The sequence below is a fragment of the Sebastes fasciatus genome, chromosome 10, assembly GCF_043250625.1.
Source record: "Sebastes fasciatus isolate fSebFas1 chromosome 10, fSebFas1.pri, whole genome shotgun sequence".
Lineage (NCBI taxonomy): Eukaryota > Metazoa > Chordata > Actinopteri > Perciformes > Sebastidae > Sebastes > Sebastes fasciatus.
In genome coordinates this window covers 23,313,775-23,337,578 of record NC_133804.1, presented here as the reverse complement: position 1 = coordinate 23,337,578, position 23,804 = coordinate 23,313,775, and the positions used below count along the sequence as shown (strand labels likewise).

At 37.7% G+C, this 23,804-nt stretch overlaps 2 protein-coding genes across 3 annotated transcripts; one reads left to right on the top strand and one right to left on the bottom strand.

Annotated features, from left to right (window-relative positions):
- The first annotated feature begins 359 nt into the window (after positions 1–359).
- On the top strand, positions 360–9,108 carry spmap2l (sperm microtubule associated protein 2 like). 2 transcript variants are annotated; one of them, XM_074649045.1, is made up of 8 exons: positions 360–448; positions 533–563; positions 2,211–2,267; positions 2,750–2,884; positions 5,057–5,173; positions 7,201–7,342; positions 8,223–8,336; positions 8,930–9,108. In XM_074649045.1, exons 1-8 carry the CDS (start codon positions 430–432, stop codon positions 9,038–9,040), a joined length of 726 nt encoding a protein of 241 aa, XP_074505146.1. In that variant the 5' UTR covers positions 360–429; the 3' UTR covers positions 9,041–9,108. The 2 variants fall into 2 exon arrangements, with proteins under 2 accessions (XP_074505146.1, XP_074505147.1); XM_074649046.1 differs by lacking the exons at positions 360–448; positions 533–563; positions 2,211–2,267 and having other exon boundaries at positions 2,755–2,884; positions 5,061–5,173.
- A 7,177-nt stretch (positions 9,109–16,285) lies between these two features.
- Positions 16,286–23,804, bottom strand: hopx (HOP homeobox). The gene is made up of 2 exons (XM_074649044.1): positions 23,475–23,804; positions 16,286–16,615 (listed from the first exon to the last, which is right to left on the bottom strand). Exons 1-2 carry the CDS (start codon positions 23,619–23,621, stop codon positions 16,538–16,540), a joined length of 225 nt encoding a protein of 74 aa, XP_074505145.1. The 5' UTR covers positions 23,622–23,804; the 3' UTR covers positions 16,286–16,537.

Here is a 23,804-nt window from a genome sequence, read left to right as displayed (position 1 = left end):
ACAGTTTTTTCACAATTTAATAAATTGTTTCCACTAAATTTATTGGTGTGTTTTATTGTAACCTTGTGTGACCTTCCACATACAGTCTTGCTTATGAGTATAAAACTAATAACAGCTTATCTGAGGATACAGACTGACATGTGAGGAAGAAGCCTTATTCAAACATTGCTCCTGACATTTACTCTGTCGTCAGGCCATCAGAGCACTTTTAATACAGCAGCCGCCGTCACCGCTGATCACGTATCACTTTCCTTTTAACGGAAGTCTTGAGACGGTAAGGTGGCATTGAGTGTGCAGACTCCAGTTTCAAGGAGTCCTCAGGTGTGATGGTGGTTGCTAAGGACTGCTGGCTCCATAGCAACAGCAGGAGATTAGTGTCACACCATCAACAGGCAGCAAGCCGACACATCCAGCCTACTGCAAATTGAGATGATGACTGGAAAACGAGGTAAATCTACTAACTTGTTATGTCTTCAAATATTTTATAGTCTTGTATTTTCAGTCTAATTTCTTTTCTTGTTGTTTCTTGCAGGGATTCAGTCCAGCTTCGGTCCATCAGACAGGTGAAGTAACTTCATTTTTATGAATTTCTTACTTTTTTAAGATGCAGCTACAAAAAGTTTACAAATCTGGATCAGTTTGTTATAAGATAATAATGGCTAATTATAAGTAACCTTGAATAACTGCCAGTGTGTTTGTCTGCTCATTTATTTGTTTATTTATAATTTCTATATATATTCCATAGTAGTTTATCATATGTATAACTCTACACACTTATAGTTAGCCAAAAATAGGAAATAAACTGTTGAAGTAGTTGACTGTAATAATGGATAAGGAGTTGGGTACCACATATTGCAATGTACTGTATATATGACATAGTTTTTTAATGTCATCTCTCTAATTTCCTTGTTTTATTTTGTATCTATTTCATTCAAACAGTTGATTTTCTGCTTCTCTTAAGTCTGTCTCTGTGTTGCTGTAAGTCAATGTGAATTTCCCCCTCAAGTTTTGCCTTATTTCTGTCTTGGAAATGGTTAATAGCTAATTAAAATTATGGGTTACAGTTAAAATTTCATTTATTTCATTTCATTTCTTTTTTTATTTGATGGGGACAGAGCCCATTAATGAACATCAGTATAAAATACAAGATGTAAACATGCTAGAGTTAGCAAGAATACTAATTTACATCCATAGTCACTAGGCAGGTAACAAAAACAGAAATTATTAGTAATAAGTAATTAATTAACAGTTGAACTAGAAACAAAAAATGTATAAGATATATGGTCAACTTATACTCCCCCTGTGAAGCATCCATAACTGGATGTTAGTATATAAACATGATGAATGACATTATATTATAACACAGTTATTACACGGCTGTGTTGAATGCTCGATTCTGATTGGTCAATCATGGCTTTCTACGGTCTGTTATTTTTTAATAGCAGATATGGATGCAGTTCGCGGACCATTTTTGTGTCAAATTATTGATTTCTTAAGTAAGTAGCCGTGTAATAAGCGGGATAATGTACAGCTAGCGGGTCATTCTTGTGAAAGAAACCCCTTCAGGGCGATGAGAGACCACCGCATCGCCCTGTTGGGGTTTCTTTCACAACAATGACCGGCTCGCTGTACATTATCCCTTACTTGTAATTATATAAAATGTGTCTTCATAGGGGAAGTTATAATTGTTGAAAGTACTGTACATTAATAGACACTTCAATATCCTTATGTCTGCTAATATACCTACATTGTAATGTCTTATAAACAGTTTGTCATGTTTATATACTGCTCAAAAATGGTGAATATGGGGTGTTAAAGTGAAGTGTTGCCTATATTTTTTTAGTCTTACTATGTCCATATACCTTCCTGAGGCTTCATCGATGGAATATAGGAAACGTTTAAGTAAACTTTTCTCTTTCAGTCAGTCCCGCAAAATGAAAAACCTGTCATGAAGATGTACGACTCACGGATAAACTTAACAGTTGTGTCTTTGACTTTGATTAGTGGCCACGATGAGGTTCAGAGTTCGAAGCCAACTTTCTTTAACCGACCAGTTTATGTCACAGCTCTTCCAGAAAGAAGAAAAACCCTCAACACAGACGGGAAACCCACTGAGTGATTGCATGTTCCCCCTGGGCCCAAAGTCTCTGAATTACACTCGTATTTAAAGCTGATTTGTGTTTTTTGGGAATGTTATGTTTTCTTGGCAGAATCTCGGAGCTGGCGCTGCACAAAACCTCAAAAACAGTTTCGACCACGGCTCCTTGGTGAGTAGCTGAGTCATACAATTTTTTTCCTCTTTCCTCTTTTAATAATCGGATTCTTTCTTGCATATTGTAAAAACAAACTTCTCTGATACCACAAGATTTATCACAGTGGCCCTCTGTTCATTGTATTCTTCTCGGTCTGTAAACATTGTCAGCGTTGCAGCGTGTTCCAGCTGTTACATCATATGAAATTGCATGTTTGCTCATCGATCTAGTGTGAAATTGACTCCGAGAATCCAGCAGCCTCTGTGGTCAGCGTTTCCTTCCTTGAGTGCCGTTTCTTTAAACTACATAATTAAAGACAGATGTCTGGCACACTTTGTGTGTGTTGTTAAAAGGGCGAAACAATAGGAAAATGAACAGTGGTCACATTTGATTGAAAGTGTCATTATTTCACTTGGAAAATATTTATTCTGCTTCTACACCAACTGTCATAATCTCATCTCCTTCCTGGAAACTTTTATCATCTTTTCATTGATCAGTGAGAGGCTGGTCTGGGGCAACCAGGAGCCAATATGGTCTGCCTCTGCTTCAGCGCTCGGAGCCGTTCCAAGTGCAAGAATCCAATACCTAGCCAAGCACAAAAGAGACTTCTCAGCATGGGAGGACCACCGGAGGTAACTGTAGCCTGTCTGCACCACAAACATTATTGATGACTCTTATCAAAAAGGCATGAGAGGGGTTTGTTTGTGTTCTTGCTCCAGACGACTGTACACAAGCCTTTTATGCTGAGCTGCATCGACATATTTGAGAAAATGTTTGCAAGGCTGAATCGGTAATGTCTTTTTAAAGTCCCTCTTTGGCACAGAGTTGATTCAGGAAACTGCAAAGTGATGTTCAGGACTGATGCCAGCTGATCAGAAGTGATCACCCCCAGAGAGCCGTCAGGATCAATTAGTGGACGAGAAGCTGTGACGGCAGCTATACAGAGGCTTTTATTTTGATAGTGTTTGTTGTTTCCCCCCTCGCCTCAGCTGTCAGATTAAAAGCACAGTGTGATTCAATCAGAAGCCCACACAGGAAGTGCAGCTCCCGGAACAAATAATAGTAATTTACTGTAATTTAAGATGACAGCGATCACCTGCTGGTTTGTGTCGAAGCAGGAAGTTCATCATTGATTCACAGTGTTGATTTAGGCTGCTGAATACATGCACTACGAATATATATTGGATTATCTGAATACTAAATCTAGATTGTGATAAATACTGTATATTCTGTTACTTCTGATAAATACACCGCTGTTCCACATCTAATCACATCAGTCTGCAGTCAAGAAGTCTACTTTGTTAATTTCTAATCTGATTATCTGGCAGACTGTCTGGTCCTCGTCCACAAAATCAAATATCACAATATTACCGGTGTAGCCGGATACCTCAGTATCAATAGTGTGGTGAAATGTAGGGTATGGCAGCTGGTGCTTTCATTTAATATCAGGCTGCAACTACGGATCATTTTCATTATGGATTAATCTGCAGATTAATTATTTTTATAATAATTATTATTATAATTCTTTTGGTTTATAAAATAGCGAAAAATGCTCATTGCATCCAACAGTGTAAAACCCAAAGATACATAGTTTGCAGTGATTATAAAGTAGAGAAAAGCAGAAAATCCTCACAATAGAGAAGCTGGAACCAGTGAATGTTTGACTTTTTTGCTTAACTTGAGCAATTAATCAATTGTTAAAATGTTTTGCAGATGAATTTTCTGTCGATCGACTTGTAGTGACAAAACAATTACACCATGTATCGATATGCCAGTCGACAAAACATAATCAACAACAATCTTGATAGTTGATTAATTTTTAAAGTCATTCATTAAGCAAAAAATCACTTTGCTGGTCCCAGCTTCTTAAATGTTAGAATAATGCTCCTTTTCTCTGTTTTACATCATTTTAAGATTTTCACGGCGTATTAAGGCCATTGGATGTTTTTTCTCGTAAATTAATGACTTTGCAAATCTGAGAATATTTTAGTTATTTTTCTCGTAAATTTGTGAATTTAATCTCAGAGAATTTCTGAGTTTTTCTCGTAATTTTGTTTTTGTAAATTTACAATTTTAGTCTTGGAAATTCCGATTTCTTTTTTTTTCTTGGAATATTCTTTTCTTGGAATATTACTCCCCTTCCTGTAATTTTTAAAAAAAAAATTCTTTACCTACAATGGCCCTAATACACTGCCATACCAAGACCATCGGTTCCTACTGAAGGCGTGAATAATAATAAATATTATTTCAATTTGAAAACCAGCTTAGTAATTTCCTAACTGTTGCACGCTGTAGTTTTAAGCAAACATGACTCAAACAAGAGTAAATATTGCATTTTTGGGGGACTATTTTCAGTGGGATTGAATCAAAATAAACCAAAGACAATACTTGTTAGGATCAATTCAATTGTTGACAATAAGAACAATATAGAATATCACCAGCCTCAACCTTAACAATCAACCAGGAATGACTTTGCAAAGACGATGCATTCCTTAAATCCTTAAACAAGATCTGTTTGACTACATAATTTGCTTCAAGAGCAGAACAATGAGTCCAAATTAAATTGCCAGCAGGGAGCATTTGACCATGTGTGTCCTCCCACTGTCTCGACTAAGTGTTTAAAATTTAAATGTGTTTGTGGGTACAGATGATTTTCCGCTCATATCTCCGTCATCAGCTGTGCACTGACACTCATCTATTGTTCTGTGTCTCCCCTCCTCCTCCTTCCTTCTGGCTCAAGACATTCTTTTGTCCCAGACACACAACATACAATGGATGTAGTAATGGCCTCCATTTTCCTGCAGGAAGGAGGAGGAGGAGGCGGCGAAGACCCAACGTACTTCCTCCATGGCATCCCAGTACAAGCACATTGTCCGCTTGTCAACACCCTTACCCAGGCGCTGCGGCTCCCGGGAAATTAGGTAAAAGCCTCATTAGACATCAAACACAACCAGTAAAGTGAGGACAAGTGGAGCTGAACCAAACAAGCTCAGGTCCAATTAGTGCTCTGATGTTTAAGGTTATTTAGAAGCACATTATTTGAGCTTTGGGCTCAGTAAGCATTGGTTTTTCTTTAGAAATCATCACTTAAACAGACACCTATTTTATTTTTTTTAAACCAATTTTGAAACATATTCATCATTTCAAACAGCTCATCACTGCTTTAATGTTAATACATGTATGCAGTATGTGCGACGGGATCATGACGAACTCTTTGAGATTTCTGTTTTTGAGATTATCTCCACTTCCAGCTCTTCACTAGATCTCCATGTCATCGGTTTTTGGCAGATTTGTGACTTCAAAACTCCAAAGCTTTCCTTCTCCCTCGGCGGGGTTCACGTACGAACCAAAGCCTAGAATACGATCGCTGCAGAATATAATATATCATATAGTTAAATACGAGAAGCAGAGGCTCCGCTCCAACACCAACGTCTCCACGCTGTATGAGGAAGCCAGCGTTTGGACATCTGTTATTTCAGTGTCAGACTGTGGGAGAGCGAGGAGCGGAGACAATAGAGCTTATTGTCCAAAGTTCACGTCCCCCGGGACACTCGCAGACAGCCGCGGAAGTCTTTTTATAAATCCTGAACACAGCAGCACATGTTGTAGGACATGAAGATAGACTTATACAGGGTTTACATTCTGAATGCAATACACAAAATTTGTTTTTGTAATTTAGATAGTAGACATTACATTGATTGCTTCTTTTAATGCCCTACACCAAAAAATAATCATCACCAGCTGCTGAAACTTAATCCTCTCATCTTGTTGCTCCAAAAAAAACAACACAAAAAAGCGAAATAAATAAATAAATAAACCAGACAAAACACAAAGCAGCATGTGGCAGATAAAAATCAGATACCTTTATTTCTAAAATTACACATATGTGCTGCTGGGGAGTAAAAGGGCTTACCTTGGTATAATGATTACTGTAGTGAAAGTTGCTAATCATTTGAAACATTAATAAGATGTGCCCTTACAAATGTGTCACCTACTCAAATACTGAAGTACCAGCCCTCTGTTAAAGGTAATGGTGTTATAGTCATCACTTCAACTGCTTTTTTACGGAGAGTTTCAACCGATATTTGAGAAATTGCGTCAGTTATGTAATTTTTAATGAAAATACATCTTTAGATTGGTCTCATCGTCAAGATTCATGATTCATTATTAGCATGATTAAGTATTTTATGTGTTGATTATGTTGTTTATTGAGAGATTGGGACTTGGAGCAGATGAGGCACATCCTTGGTCAACAGAGTATCAACCGATATTTTAGAAATTGCACCAGTTATATAATATTTTCTCATAAAAATACAGCTTAGAAAGGCATTTAGTTTGGGGACATCTTGTCTTGAAGTCTTGTTTTTCTTAAAAATAAATGTCAGAACGTGTAAAGCGTTGAGATTCATGACATTTTCTTGAGATTTTGTTTATTTATTATCTTTATTATGTAGATAGTGGGACAGAGACATGTTAAGATCCCCAGTTTGAACCAAACCAAGAACGTTTCAGTTTCATGGTGTTCATCTTAACCACTCTGCCACGAGGATGCCACATCTGTGGTCAATACTCTGAATGTAAGGTCCACTTACTGGAGCTATTCTCTGAGTTTTTCAACTGTATTTAGCGACTGTTTTATTCTGACCCTCTGTGAGACACAGTTGAAAGCTCCAGGATAAGTAAGTGGGCCTTTATGTTTAGAATATTTACCACAGATGTACTTAAATCACTCATAGATTTTCTAGAAACAGTTGTTAGTGGAGAAAAACTGATATTTTTATGATAAAGACATCATTTTACAAGAAAAAGTCATAATAATATAATACATTTTAAAAGAAAAGCTCATTGATGTATCTGTTAGACACATACAGCTCAATAAGAATCCACTTGACTCTTCAAATGTTTATTTCTAGTAGTATATTAAAATGTATTTCTGCTGGTCCCAAAGGCCTCCTCACACCCCTCAGTGTGAGAAGAACTGTCCTATCTGGCACGTCGATCTCAGCATGAGGACTGTTGTGATCACACCGCGACTGCTGCAGCTCTCCAACCCCAAACAGGACCATCCTGACTTCCAAAGAGACAGAGAGGTAAGATCCTACAGCACTTACACACTTAGAAAAAAACCCACAGGCAATGCTAAGTGGTAATGTTGGCTGACAAGTTGCAATAGTTGCAATACATTTCTGACCCTGTTGTTTTGTGTTATTGTTAAAAGAAGCTTCTCTCCTCCAATTATCAATAATCAATGGGAACTGTTTTGTTGCAATATTGGTTTACAGGATTTTTGCATTAATGTAATAAAGTACCTTTATTTTCTGGTATTTAATTCACAGTATTAGCTGAAAAGACATTCTCTTCTGATCATTTTAATTATATAAACTTATTAAAAATAGAGATAAAAACACAGCTCACCCAGTATCAGATTAAGATTTGTTTACGCATATAAAAAAGGTAAAAATTGATATTACATAAACAACAACAAATGTGATCAAGAGGTGCAAAAAAACTGAGGGGGCTTGATCGGGGCACTCTCCAGTGCACATCTTAATCAATTATTAAAAATAGAATCAGACTTAGCTGAGGTGCTAGAGATATAGACTATCAAACTGAATGGAAAAAAAATCATCTGCACGCTCAAGTCTGTGCAAAAATCATTTTAATAAGCTTGCGATCAGAGAAAGCTCAAGAAAAGACTTTGAAGAAGGTCTCGAAAAGCTTGTCTATTAAAAAGATTTTTGCGCAGATTGAGTGTGCAGATGTTTTTTGTTTTTTCATTCAATCATATAAACTTACACATTGAGTTTCCAGAAAGTGTATTATATCACAGTACATATTGATATCATGATGTAAACGTCAGCCAATGATAACAAATCTAGACCTTCCTCGGCCAGTTTTTTCTTCAGCTGATGATTATATTTCTAGATAATAACCACAAAGGTGTTTCCTTCGTCTGCTTGTGTTCGTCAGAGTGCTGAGTCCATCGTGTCCTTCGCTTCCAAGACGGCTCGAATCTCTCAGCGAGTTGTCCAGCTGTCACGGCCCCGACTGAAGCAGATCATCATCTGCAACGAGCTCGGCACTGTAAGAGCACCTACTTAATTATTTATTGATGCAGTTTATGCCAATTTAATAAACAGCAGAGGACTCAAAATGTCTTGTACATTCTTTCAAAAATAGTCTTGGATGAAACAAACATCTCAACAAAAACAAGAACAGATCTCACTGTACGGCTGCATGCTTGACATCACTCATCAATCAAATATGTTCCAGCTGTTTGATCCAGCTCTCTGTCATAAACTGTAGAGCTGTTTTCACATGATGAGTAGTTCTTTCAATTATATATGGAATTTTCCAATCATTGTCATCAGCCAAATTACTGTTCGATGCGTCCTCTGCTTACACGCCATTGCCAGATTTTTTTATTGGCAAAAACCACAGATCATAAGGACTATGATCTGTGGTTTTTGCAGTCTGGCTCTTATTTTGATGGATGAATCACATAATGACGTACAGAAAAATGTATAATGACAAAAGATCCTTTGCTTGAACAGCAGCTGAGTGTACAACATGATTAACATCTTTTAAGACATGAGTTTGGGGCCAGTAGTTTCTTTATTTTTTTTTCTGAAATGGCTGTCAGTTCTAAAACTAAATGTCTGAATCTCTAAATTCAGGTTTCTAAGGCAGCGAGGGAAGCCACAGCGAGTGCTCGTGTTGAAATGCTGGCGACACCAAGGCCGCTTTCCAAGGACTACATCCCTCTTCGAGTACTAGGGTGGAGCTGAAACAACGTCTTGTCCTGCTGAGCTTCCCTCAACATCGCAACCAAGTCAGTGCTTTCCTAGTTTGTACACTTACAGTATGTGAAGCAAATTCAATGTCAACGTAAACAAGCAAAACTTTGACAATATGATACAAAGTTCTGAAGTCAAATATATTTAGATCTTGATTTTTAAAAATGGTAAAGACGGTAATGATGATCGTTGTGGACATTTTAAATAAAGCACCAAAACAAGGTGCTTTATTTACCTCGGCCATTCAGTGTTTTACAAATTATTTTGAGCTAATCAGCACTGTAAAGCTTCACGACAAGCAGTAATATAATAAAACACATCAAATGACAAAGAGAGAAGTCAAGATGACCAAACACTCCAGTATTTAAGGACATGATCTAAATGACAGCATGAAAATGAACTAAAACAAATGAATTAGGGCCGTCGAAGTTAACGCGATAATAACATTCAAAAATTGTTTTAACGCCACTAATTTCTTTAACGCATCGACGCAATTTGAACTCATTCAACGCATTTAAAGAGTTCTAGAGTGAAGATACTGGCAGCATATGAAACTAGAAAACCTGATGAATCCATTGGTACCAACCATAACATACTAGCTTGTCGCGAGGAGGCTAAATAACGCTCCAATGTTATGCTAAATTTTGGTGAGAGAAAATTGGAATAGCCATTTTCAAAGGGGTCCCTTGACCTTTGACCTCAAGATATGTGAATGTAAATGGGTTCTATGGGTACCCACGAGTATCCCCTTTACAGACTTATCACTTTATGATAATCACATGCAGTTTGAGGCAAGTCATAGTCAAGTCAGCACACTGACACACTGACAGCTGTTGTTGCCTGTTGGGCTTCAGTTTGCCATGTTATGATTTGAGCATATTTTTAATGCTAAATGCAGTACCTGTGAGGGTTTCTGGACAATATTTGTCATTGTTTTGTGTTGTTTATTGATTTCCAATAATAAATATATACATATATTTGCATAAAGCAGCATATTTGCCCACTCCCATGTTGATAAGAGTATTAAATACTTGATAAATCTCCCTTTAAGGTACATTTTGAACAGATAAAAGATGTGTGATTAATTTGTGATTAACTATTTTAATCGATTGACAGCCCTAAAATTAATATAAACTGTAACAATTTAAAAAAAACAAAGCTGAAAGATTATAAAAGTATTAAATATGGTTAGATTCTGAACTCAATTTGAGACGTCTGGAGGAGAAATGTGAGTGAGAACAACCCACATCGGTGCGTCTGTTTTCTTTGCGGTTCTGTTGATGTCGTTACCATGTGTATAAAACCTTGAATAAAAAATTTGGACTGCGATACTAGAATTTATGAAAGACTGACGGTTTAAATCTCAGACCTTTTGAATATATCAGAGCAGAGAAGATGAATAATGTTGGAAATAAAAACAGCCTCAGTCCGAAGTGATCCTCAGGGTCTTTCTGCATTTATATCACAACCATGTGTGTATGAATCCATGCACACAGACAGCATCAGTTCACTGGCTTTTATTTTGAAGGTATTTTAAACTTTAAAGAGTTATTTTTTCCATTTTGGTACCTTCTTTGTCAGTTTCACCACTTCCTCTCCATCTCTCTCTGAAGGTTTTGATTTGGGACAGATGTGTGTCTGCCATGAGCGTTTTTTGTTTTTTTCACTCATAGATATTTTGAACAGTGTCACTTCAGGCCACTGTTGTGCATCCATGTGCAGTCTGAATGTGAGAACATTTTACCAAAGCCTTTCAGAAGCTTCCCTTTCCCCTTTCAGAGGTCATGACTTTCGGAAAATACCGCAATCTGGCCACATAGTTTACAAAGGGTGCCAGGGCTTCATCTTGGAAATCCACTGTAATCCCGTGTACAGTTGTGTGAGTGAGTGTTACATAAAACATAGTCACAGTTGATGTGTTCAGAGGTTTAGGCCCTGTGCTGTAATTTCATTTGGAGCGCTGCAGGCAGGGGCAGCCAACGTGGGCTTTAGATCAAGTCAGGTTTGTGGCCTGGCACGGCTCGGCTAGACATCAGAGGGGATTGAACCGACACCCCACTGGGAGGCTAATCTGGGATTAGCCTGCCGCGATCGTGACCTGGGACTACAAGGTAGTGGGGAGGAGGAGGTGGGTGGGGAGATGGGGACAAACATTAAAAAAAAGAAAGCTGACTTTTAGCTTAACAATATTTCTCAGAGTAGGACATTTGGTGTAGTGTAACCTTCAGTAACCAGGTGGAGCTAAAAGATCTTCGTCTGTCAACAGATAGTTCTGTTTACAGTCAGTGTTTATCACCAAAACGTATTGCGTGTGTTAGTGCTGGGACGATACACCGATTTCCCAATTCAATACTATCATGATACTTGGGTGCCGATTCGATATGTATTGGGTTTAATTTTTTTAATTTTGTGTCATAGGCTGGGGTTGATTGGGATCCCTGATGATCCTGTTGGACTTCATCCTACACCGTTGGGTGTAGAGGTCCTCCAAGAATGGCAGCTCCGTCCGGATGATGTGAGGGCGGTGATGCAGCCGGTCAGGATACCCTCGATGGTGCACGTGCAGAAGTGTCCTGGAATCCATGTTGATCCTGCTCAACCTGCGAGGAAGAAGAGCCGTTGTCTCGCTGTCTTGGTGATGGTGTCTCTGTGGTGAGTTTTTCTTATGACTGTTTTTGACATACTATGACTTTTTTCGACAAAATATACTATGAATTTTTTATGACTTTTTCGACACACTGTACCATGACTTTTTATTTTACGTACTATACCATGACTTTTTTTTTTTTTTTTTGACATACTGTACTATGACTTTTTTCGACATGATATACTATGACTTTTTTTTCGAAAATACTATACTATGACTTTTTTATGACTTTTTTTTCAAGATATTATACTATGACTTTTTTATGATTTTTCTTCGACATTCTATACTATGACTTTTTTTCGATATATTATACTATGACTTTTTTTCGACATACTGTACTATGACTTTTTCATGATTTTTTTTCGACATTCTATACTATGACTCTTTTTCAACTTTTTTACGACATACTATACGATGACTTTTTTTTTGACATACTATACTATGACTTTTTTTCGATATATTATACTATGACTTTTTATGACTTTTTTTCGACATACTATCGACAACGGCTCTTCTTCCTTGCAGCTTCAGGAGGACCAACATGGACACTTCTGCAAGTGCACCATCGAGGGTATTCTGACATCCTCACATCACCTGGGCGGAGCTGCCATTCTTGGAGGACCTCTACACCCAACGGTGTAGGAAGAAGGCCAACAGGATCATCAGGGACCCCAATCACCCCAGCCTATGCCAAAAAGAAGTAAAGGGAGCCTGAGAAGATTTTTATTGAAAATGTTCTGGTTTTCTGTAATTGGTGTGCATATGACAATAAATACCTTGAAGCTATGTCTTTTATATGAAAAAAAGTCATAGTTTAATATCTCGAGTCATTGTATAGTATTTAAAAAAAAACATAAAAACGTCATAGTATAGTATGTTAAAAAAAGTCAGTAATGTATGTCAAACGGGTCATAAAAAGTATATCATAAAAATATTGCATAGTATGTCACAAAAAATTTCAGAATATATCATGATAAACCATAGTATGTCACAAAAGTCACAAAAAAAGTCATAGTATAGTAAGTGAAAAAATGTGATAGTATGGTACGTCGCAAAAATGTCAGTCCAGGATGTCCCTAAAAAGTCATAGTAAAGTATGTCATAAAAATATAGTAAAATATGCCATAAAAATGTCATAGTATGTAAAGAAAAAAAATTCTCAGGGACCTGCTCTATATGAAGTGTCTTGAGATAACGTCTGTTATAATTTGTTATATAAATAAAATTAATTTAATTATATAATATTATATTATTAGATAATTTAATTATGTAAATAAATGTCATAAAGAAGTCATAGTATAGTATGTCATAAAAATATAGTATAGTATCATGACATTTTTAAGACAAAACAGTAACAAGAACTTGTAGAAAGCTACTACTTGCATGGAAATTGGTGGACAACTCTGCAGTTTTATATGGAAGTCAGATGGGACATATATTTTGTTTTATGTGTGCGAACCTCAATCATAACCTGACTCCCTAAAATGTCATTCAGTCATCAAACCTTTGAGAGCGGCTGCATTAAGTGGAACAAAAAGTCAGGTTGCACAAACTGACGCAAACTGAGCCTGGCAGCCTCTAAATGGCAGATTCCTCACAGCCCTGCAGAATCCTCTTAGCAACAGACAAAACCACACTCCATTCAAATTCTGCACACACTCTCATGGGCTCTTATGGCACAACATCAGAGACTCAGATCATCCTTTCACCGGAGTGACTCGGCTTTGCACCATCAGGACTTCATGACCTCTCACAGTAATATTAGTAATCACGCTTTTATAAGTTTATTCCACTTTTAGCTCCACTGTTAATAACTTTGGGTAAGTTATCAGCTGAGAGCCTTGAATATTCATCGGGCAAAATCATTTAAAATACATCCTCCTGCTTTTTCCACAAATTAAAATGACCAGGTGAAACTCTATTCCCTTATTGAATTAGTTAAAATGTCATTAAGTAATCTTTCATTTTTACTGGCGTTTTATTGGTAAGAAGGTAGGAAATATCACAGCTGGTTTTTAAGTCATTCCAGACAAGTTAAAAACTGAAGTTTTACAGGCAACATTGCAAGTGAAAATGTAAATATTGAAGGTCTTAGTATAGTATCATAGTATAGTATGTCACAAAATGTCATAAAAAAGTCATAGTATAGTATGTAAATAAAAGGTCATAGTATAGTATACCATACAAATGTCATAAAAATATCATAGTGCCATAAACATTTCATTAAAAGTCATAGTATAGTATGTAAATAAAAGGCTTTAATATAGTATACCATAAAAATGTCATAAAATATCATAGTATAGTATGTCGAAGAGGTTTTTTGACCATAAGAATCCAAATCCAAGATTGCCATAGATCAGTCTTGCTTATTGATTTCCCACATTGCCAACAGTGGTCTAATACACCCAGTGATATAAAACAGAATGTACATACCCTGGTAAATATGGTGTCGCCACACTCAAAGCTGGAGCACAACGACGCCTTTAAAGTTGACTTGAGTCGAAGGTCTATCTGGGAAGTACAAAAATGAAAAGACAATGTAAAAAATGTCACTTTACAAAATACACTGCAGTAACAAGAGTACTGCTGTGTTTTTTGGCAGTGTAACATTTTTTTGTTCCCAAACAGTGCAGGCCATTAAATTGATTTCCTGGAGCCAAACATCACGTGGTTGAGAAATTGTTAACTCATTGGTTTTAATCCATAATCCTGAACAACATCATCATCATTTTAATACTAACAATCTGACATATCATAACCATTTTGTGCCGTTAAGAAATCCAGACTGTATAAGATTAAATGGTGATTTATGAGCGGGGCAGCGTCTGGGATATAATGTGTGTTTTTAAGCAGGGGCTTGAGCAGCTGCATGTATGTGCACACCATAAACAAATATACTTGTTTTTCAGCTGAACACAGGAAAACACCCCCAGGCTCAGGAAACAGACCACCACTGATACACCACTGTGTATGTTCTGTATTTCTATACTCATGAGGATACAAATATTCTCATAATCAAATAGAGCAAAACTTAAAAGTGAGGGGATTTTGTTTTTTACTGTTGAAATTAAAGTTCTAATCTTAAAAAAGAAAATGTCAGTAAACATGAATATCAGTGCTAATGTGTTCATACTTGATGAATGTGTGTGCAGATACCAGAGTAAACACTGTCACAACAGCGTGTTAAAAAGCAGCAGTGTGTTTTATGAGCAGTTGAACTACCTGTTGGGTCGGTGTTGGTTTCTGTCGAGCTTGTTGTGCAGAGTGTTCCCACAATCACAGCGTGTTCACACCAGGCTCTTTGGCAGGAAACCTCATCCCCCTTCTCTCTCTCTCTCTCTCACTCTCTTTCTTCCACCTTCTTCAGTCTCTTCTCACACAGGGTTCAGGATTTATTTTCTGTCCTGTAAAATGAGAAACTGTAGCCCTTCTCACTCTCTCGTCCCACTTTTTCAGTCTGATTTCAGGACGTTTTCTGCTCCTTTACAGCACAAAACTCCATTAATTGTCCAGTAAAAACCTTTATCTGATTGAATCAGCTTAAATTAGTTCATTATAGAGTCAAAGAATTTGGTCAAACTACCTCAGACTTTTGTACCCAGCTTCCCCTAAACATTGCCTCATTTATTTCTGCTGAAAAGAATTTCCTTCATTTCAAAGAACCTCTCACGTAAACTGAAAAAATAAAAACTGGCCTTTGAGTTTGTTTTGATGGATTTTTGGCAGCTCAAGAAAGACAAGAGAACTTCTTTGTTTCTGAAGGACTGACAGCAAAACTTTTAGATTAACTATCAAACTACTGTAGCTGCTTGAAATATCTCCAAATCACATCACAGAGAATGCATACGTCATTCAGCAGGTGCAATGAGAAAAAAAAATACCAAAACTCATCACTTCTGTACCTAATATTATCGTAAGTGTCATAATTTTACTATTTTTATTATTATAAAACAGCTGGGAATTGTAGTTTTTAGCAAACAGAGGAAATATCCATTTGTTGGGGACTATTTCCTGTAGTGGATTAGTACACATTTGGTGCTCTTGTGAGTACTGGCATACTAGGCAATACTTGTTTGCAGGATCAATTCTTTGTTAGTTGTGTCTCTTCATGGAAATAAAATACAGAATATTATTTTTTTTTTAGGCATAAAGTTCAAACTGGCTGCTGAGATCACATCCTTTTTTACAAAGAGTGATCACAGGGAACAATGCAATGACATCACCTGTCATTTGTTTAGCCCGTGATGCCATTCAGCTCAGTCGGCTCACATGTCCTCGTCCTCCTCCTCCTCCTCCTCCTCCCTCTAACAACTAGAAATGTTCCAGATTTGTCCCTGGAAGTTGCTGGAGAGCGTCAGCTGATTCCGGCAGCATCTATTGTAATCACAGCGCTTCCTTACATCTTTTATAGTCCTGTGAACAGCTTATAGTGTCCAGCTCCGCTATACCTGCTGACAGACACGTATGTAAACAAAGCCTGAAAACAAAAGCACACTATCCCCAATACCCCCCTATTCTATCTACACCATTGTAAACCTCTGCTTCCTCAGTGAATTTGGACCCCGAGACGTAAAGCACACTCAAAGTCATTTTAACTTATAATAACAATATGTTTATTTCTGTAAACATGGCGGTTATATTGGCAACAACACACAAACACCTTCACATTCCACACAGTAAGTTTTAAAATAGCTTCATAGATACAAAAAGAGAGAATGACACATGGAGAGAGGGGAAGTGTATGAGGAAGAGGTGGTAGGGTCAGTTTGTCCAGGAGAAACAAGGTCAGGTCAGAGCTTCAGGCAATCCAGGAGATTCTTCGTCTGCTTCTTCTTGGAGTCTCAGTCCAACACTGATCCCAGTTGAGCCGGAAGACCCTCTGCCTTCCTCCACTGTGCGTAACGTGTGTTGAACCATTTCTGGAGGACACAAATAAACAAAAAGAAAAAAATGGGAGGTGTTAGAAACCAGAGGTTTTTGTACAGAAACCAAAGTGCTGCAGAGCCTGAAACACGAGAGTGATGAGGTAACTGGTTTGGCTGACAGAATACAGTCATGACATGAATATTCCTGAGACACAGGTGGAGCTCTTGTATTGTCAAGAACGATTTGAATAAAATAACGAGTTCTCCAAATTCATTGTTCCTCAGGCCACTGGTTACTTTTACATACACAACAATTATTTAGCAATCACTGAGAATTCAGTTGTGTTATCGGAAGTATTCACTCAAGACACGTGAGACACTAAAACAACTATTGTGCTTCTATGTGCAACTTTAAAGACCTGTGAAATCGTTCAACTGGTGTCTATTACAGTTTGTTTTGAGATCATTTGAGCATTACAACCTCAGTAGTCACGAGCCTGGCTACAGGCTTGTTCAAAATATTAAGCTGCCATGACACCGTCTTGGATATGGGAATAGTTTTCTCTCTGAGAGTGAGATGAGGAACTGTTAAACTTATGTCTGTGCAATAAGAAGCTGTAATCAGAACATGTTAACCTAGATTAGCATAAAGATTAGCACTATAGGATATCATACAAAGTGCACATGAGGGTATAGGCTATTACAAAAAGATGTATTTATTTATTCAAAAGATTCCTGATAGTTATGTTTTGGCATCTAAAAACAGCAAATTAACGCAGAATTTAGGTTAAATAAGTTAAAGGTTTTAGGATGGGTGAATATCATTCACCATCTGTTTTTAGTTTTGTTGAACAACTTCATTGTTTCGTTTTTTTTCTGTGACCAGAGTGCAATCATCGAGAAACTCAAAATATGAAGTCTATGATTAAAAGAGCAAGTCATTAACTTTGTTTCCTTTTCGGACTTTCATTGTCTTCGTAATCACAACACAGTCACATTTCTCGGTGCATGTAAGCGTGGTCACTGACTCACACAGACACAGCAGTGACCCTGAGGCTCAAGTTGTATCAAGGAAACCACAAAAAGACGAATGTTTCCGTCCAATTTTAACAAACTGCTCCACCAATAACTGCTCCACTGAAAACTCTGACCAGATGATGACTGCGCTGAGTGCCTCGAACACACACCCGTGACCCGGCGCATTGCTGTCTTGCGGTTCGTGTTGTCAAGGGATTCACAACAATGCTGACCTCATCTCGATAACGCCAAGGGGAAAGGGAGGGATTCGGTACGGTGGCCTTTAGACACGAGACCCTTGCTTGGCTTTGTGAGCCGTGCGCCTGGCAGGAGGGATGGTTTCCACATATTGTACTGAAAACACATGAGACTCCTATTTGGAGCCGTCTGGGCTTGCACTTATGACTAAATCAATTTGAGAACTGCTCTCTGAACTTGGCTGTTCATCTGTGTTTTAGGATTTCATATTCATGTACCTCATTTTTATAACGCAGGGCAGATATTTTGGGGGAAAAGTTACTATGGTTCATAATTCTGTAAAGGTTCAGCCTTTAAAATGCCATTTTCTCTACCAGGTTTTGAATGGACGTTTGTACTTTGTTTTGTTTGTGGTCCTTTTTCAAAGTGCAACATCTTTGAATGTCTTGTAAAAGCATTGCACACAGAACAATAATATGATTTATAACTCATACAACGGTGCTTGTGTATTTTTTCCCCCCCAAGTGACTAGCACTTGATTATATAACGAGGTCTTTCAAACTTGACTCTATACCTTTACTGACTGCAGCACTGAACACAAATAAAAACGGTCTATGAAAGAAGCTCAAACATGCTGCACAGACGCTGAAGCACACAGTAAATGTTAATGTGAAACGGGGAGTGGTAGCCGGGGTGTGTTTCTTCAGCTAAACCTCCTCCAATGAGAGCTTTGTTAACACACGACAGGGGGGGGGAGCACGGCAGGAACAGAAAGAAAGCTAGAAAGAAAAAAAAAACGACATCAGCTGGAACAAACAAAGTCAGGTCTTTTGATGAGGGGCCAGACCTTTACCTCACCCTGGACCAGGCTTCCCCCCGTCAGGTTGGCCCGGCACCTCCCAACCTTTGTATATGATGAATGGAAACGGTCACTAACACTGGAAGAGGAATTAGGACGCAGCATATAGTGCAGTTTTAGTTTATGTGACATTTTTCATAGCTGCTCTGCATGCAGATTATAAGCCTCAGTGGATGGAGCCAAATAATGAAACACCTTTGCTGTTCTAGTAACGAAGATGGGGGCTTGGCAATAGTAGTCAAATCAAGTGGGTATCTTTTAAAGTAGTAATCTTGTTTCGTGTTTCCACCAATAGTTTTTTGGTGCCGAGCTAATTTAATTAAATTTTTGCATTGCATCTATTTTTAGCTTCTAACTTTACATTTTTCTTAACTAATCTTAAAGAAGTTGAACATTTTATGTCACTTTTGTATTTCCTTTTTTAGCTTGTAACTTTTTTAGCTTTGTAATTTTCTTGTTCTTTCTTGTCTAACCAGATCACGATGATCACACTCGCAACAAAAACGGCAAACTCCCTTTGAAACTCCCTTTGAGTACTCAAATGACATCATACTATTGAGTTGCATTATGGGAACAGTAGGATCCAGGGTTTTACAACTAGGGATTAAAAGTCAGGATATCGCTGCGTCTATTTTGGTACATCGAGTTACCCTTCCTTATGGAAATGCAATACTAACTCATGGAGTATAAGCATTGAGACTGAAACATGCTTCTCTGGGCTGCACATAATTGAAGGTGCACGGGGGTTAGAGACATTTGCATGTTACTTTTATAGTTGTACGTACATCTTGAATAATGTTGTATAACATTATTATACCCCTTCCACCCCCTCCATGATGAGCTAGTCAAGATGAGGAGCACCTTCAGCCACAGACTCATCCCTCCTCGGCACAACACAAAGCGCCTGGGTCAGTCCTTCATGCTGGTAGCCATCAGGCTCCACAACCAAGGCTGACCCCTATATGACAACTATTAGGACTTTTAAGAAATTTAAACATGCACTATCTGGCGCACTTTACACTCACTTTACACTATACATCCTATATACCACTTTATTGCTGACTGCACATATGTACATATTACATTTATTTATTTATTTATTTATTGTACATACTACATTTATTTATTTATTGACGGACTGTACACACTATGTTCACCCATTCACTCTGTATCTTTTATATCTCTATTATTGTCTTTAGAATTTTTGTATACCTTTACCTCTCCTGTGATTCACTCTGTTTGCTGATGTTGCTGCTTTGACACCTGAATTTCCCTCCGGGGATTAATAAAGGTCCATCTTATCTTATCTTATCTTATCTTATCTTATCTTATCTTATAACGGCCGTTTTGAATCCGCCTCCCAACAAAAGTTCACTCACTCTTTTTACACATAACTGACTAATTTTTAGGCTTAAAGTATTTTCCTCTGACACGCGTAACTACAGTGATTTTGCTTCGCCGCCGGTGTAGAAAAGGTGTAAAAGGCTACACCTGCATTTATACGATACAAAATACTTCATCTGATGCTGCTGCACATTGTTTGTGCCTGTGTCAACTTCAGCCCTGAGGAATCTACAGGAACTGGTTTGTGGAGTCGAAGCAGAAAGAACAGTCACAAGCATGAGTCTGATGTACACGAGGTATGAACTAGTGAACTGTTTGTACTGCAGGAGCTAATTATGAAAAGAACACACACGCCCCATAACATGTGAGATCTGTCAGCCTCAAGAGCACAAACGAGCAGAAATTTGCCTACGAGATGAACCTGATGTTACGTCAACTCAAATGACAGAATTTACATGTAGGGTTTCACCTCCTGGTGAATACAGCTAAACAAATGTTTGTCATGTTGTTTGCCTGCCAAGTCCTGAAGCGGAATGCCAACTGACAACTTTTATTCCAAAGCGAGACATTCACCATTCAAAAAAAATAAAATAACGACTGAATGCTTTTAAAATGATTCATCTATCAGAGGAATGCTACTGGAGGTTGCCGCAGAACTTCAGTGCACTTTCAACATGTTGGTTGTTATCGGCGCTTTGAAGCTTCACATCTGGCTCCTGATGTGACAGTTGCACAGACTTTACAGTAAGACATTCCTCAGATAGAGGGATGGTGGGAGTGTTTGTATGTGGGAGAGGGAGGGTGGTAGAGATTAAATACCTAAGTAACAATGTGATGTTTTATATAATTGTCAACTAATGACTACAACAATTGGCTTTAATGGGATTTTTGTGCTCCACAATATCTTCTTTTGTGGGGAAATATTCAATTATTCTCTTGTTTAAGCGTCTCAGCTGGGAATATGTGCTGCTTGTCCTCGTCTTAACATTATAATACATTGAATATTTTTGAGTTTTGGACTTTTGTTGGACTAAACAAGACGTGATGCCATTGCATTGGGCTCTAGATAATTGTTTTTTGATGTTATATAGAACAAACGATTCATTGAGAAGATAATCTGCATTTTAATCGATTATGAGAGTAATTGTCAGTTGCAACCCCAACTTGGGATTCCCTACGAAAAGGAAAAACAAAATTAAACTGATCAAGATTTAGGTTATGTTTCTCCTCAAAGCCTGATGTGATGTTAAATGAACATAGCTACTGATGATGTGGTTGAAAGCTCTGGAGAAAGAGTACTGTTCCCAAGGTCAAGAAAGTATTTTTCACACTCAAACTTCAAAGTTTGTCTTTAAAGCCATTTACCTATGGAATCTGTAATTAATGCTGCAACTAATAATTATCTACCAATTAATTTAACATTTAATCGTTTCCTTTTGTCGATAAAATGTCAGAATCTATAGCGTAAAATGTCCATAACGCCCAAAAGCCCAAGGTGATGTCTTCAAATTGTTTGTTTTGTGTGACCAACTGTCTAAAACTCAAAGATATTCCGTTAATTATCACATAAGACAAAGAAATGCGACAAATCGTCACATTTGAGAAGCTGAAATCAGGGAATGTTTGGGGCATTTTTGCTTGAAAATGTACTCAAACTATTAATTGATTATCACAATAGTTGCCAGTGAATTTTCTGGTAAATTAACTGACAAATCGTTTAGGTTCCTGCTGCACGTTAAGAGCCTAACGAACCCTTAACCACATGTGTTTTCAGTTATTGTCCTGGTACATCACAAGCAGCTCAGTAAAAATACGTTGCCACCCACATCCGACCAAATATGAAAGCAGCATAGACACGGGCAGCGATAGCGACCACATAGGAAACTGAAACTTTGCCAAAAAAAAGGGGCGTCACAGTCCTACTCTGACTGACTGACCGAATATCTTTCCTTAAAGTCACCTCTAGATCACTCTGCACAGATGAATCAGTGTTTGTGAGAACAGTTTCTCTCTGAGCTGAAACAGCAGCAGGAAACTCGACTCTGACATGACTTCATCAGGGAAAACAACCAGGAGCTGCCCCAGTGACGATCAATGGGGCGCTGCAGAGCTCTGTGGTCTGTGTTTACACTCAAATGAGGATTATTTCATCAGACTGTGACACTTGAACAGATATATTAACCAGGATCACACCGAGCACAGACAAAGACCTGCTCCATTCACAGTCAGTGGAGCAGCTCCAGGTTCCATATCACACATTTAAAGTCTTGTGTTGCTTCTAGAAAAACAGGTTTCTGCCTTTAGCAGTACATTATTTCCTGTCACCTGACAGGAAATAATTATACTCTTGCTCCACTATAGTTCATATTATCTGCTAGTTACTTTGCAGATTATAGTCATACAATATTATGTATTGCTTTGGATTAAACTACACAATGGTATATAGTTACACTTAGTATCACCCAAATTAGAAAATGAAAATACATGCTTACAAAATTAAGCATCAATAATTCAAGGCATGTCCTTATGAAATAAGCTACTTTTACACATGAATAATAATAGGGGATTTTTTCATTTGTTATTTTAAGTGTGTTGCTCAATTAAATGCACACAAAACAGACAGATTCACTTGTCTGTATGGGAATAAATGATAGCCTATTATAAAAGTCTCTAAAGGAGTAGAGATGATCAGTGATTCCATAAGAAATTACAATTAATTACAATCTAATCTGACTTTAAAGCATCATAGGAAAAGCATATTATAACGATCTGTTGACTGAGGGAAACGCAATCATTTGGGCTCATGTTTTTGTAAATTATATAAAGTAGACTTCCTTTCACTGTTTGCATAATTCATTAAATGTTGATATTATCTCCATTGTGGCTCACAGTGCGACCAATTCCAATGTGCATTTTGAAGAAGGGTCAGATCTAATATAAAATAGATATATTTCAGTTGAAGGGGTGAATTTATGGAACAAAACTGAACTGAAAAACATTATTTAATGAATAAATATAAAAAGATATGATCAAGCTGTTCAAATGTGTCATTATTTCTAGAAATTGTGCATATACTGTTTGTTCAGGACAAACCATTACGCAACATAATAAACACAATTCAGCCTAAAAATCTAAACATTGTCTTTGTTTTTTTGTTTTTTTAACTCTACTCTGTCTTTTCTGTCATTATTAATATTATTATTTCTTTTCCTGGTTTTATTTTGGTTTTGAATGTTGAGGTTATTTTCTCTCTAGTGTACTTGATGGGTTTGTCTGTAAAGCTCATCTACTTAAAAGTTAGTTTATAGACTGTTGTAATTACAAACAGTGGATTGCATATATGAAGACAGCCTTGAAAAGAGGGGGAAAAATCAAGTATAAAAAAAATAAAAATATCTAAACATGAAGAAAACTTAATTCCACACATGTTCTACTAATTCACACACACAGGCAGTAAGTAGAAGAAGAGAGAGTATTGCCATGTTGGTTACTCACTTTAGTTTCCTCCTCTGACAGCCCGCACTCCGCAGCGATCAACATGAGCGTCACTCCCTCCGGATGCTTGCTGACTTTCGTGAAATTCTCCTCCAGCACTTTCTGTTGGTACGACAGCTTCATATCATCCGGCGTTTCGGTAGACATATTCCTATTTTATCCGTCTCTCTCTCCACTGTGCTGGTTGGAGCTCCGGAGATGTTGCGCACAGCTTTACGCGCAGATGGAGATGAGATGGAGAGGTGGTGGCTCTCAGGCAGCTTCTGGAGAGGTGGGAGTGTGAGAGTGAAGTGGAGGCAGTGTGTGTTTAAGTGTGTGTGTGTGTGTGTG

What these genes read in the sequence shown, in the direction of transcription:
- spmap2l (XM_074649045.1), top strand. An exon ending in GTTTCGACCACGGCTCCTTG is followed by an intron (nt 2,268 to 2,749) that starts GTGAGTAGCTGA and finishes TTCATTGATCAG; the next exon opens with TGAGAGGCTGGTCTGGGGCA. An exon ending in GCATGGGAGGACCACCGGAG is followed by an intron (nt 2,885 to 5,056) that starts GTAACTGTAGCC and finishes ATTTTCCTGCAG; the next exon opens with GAAGGAGGAGGAGGAGGCGG.
- hopx (XM_074649044.1), bottom strand. Translation starts at nt 23,621, where the DNA reads ATGTCTACCGAAACGCCGGATGATATGAAGCTGTCGTACCAACAGAAA. An exon ending in TGTCAGAGGAGGAAACTAAA is followed by an intron (nt 16,616 to 23,474) that starts GTGAGTAACCAA and finishes TGTGTCCTCCAG; the next exon opens with AAATGGTTCAACACACGTTA.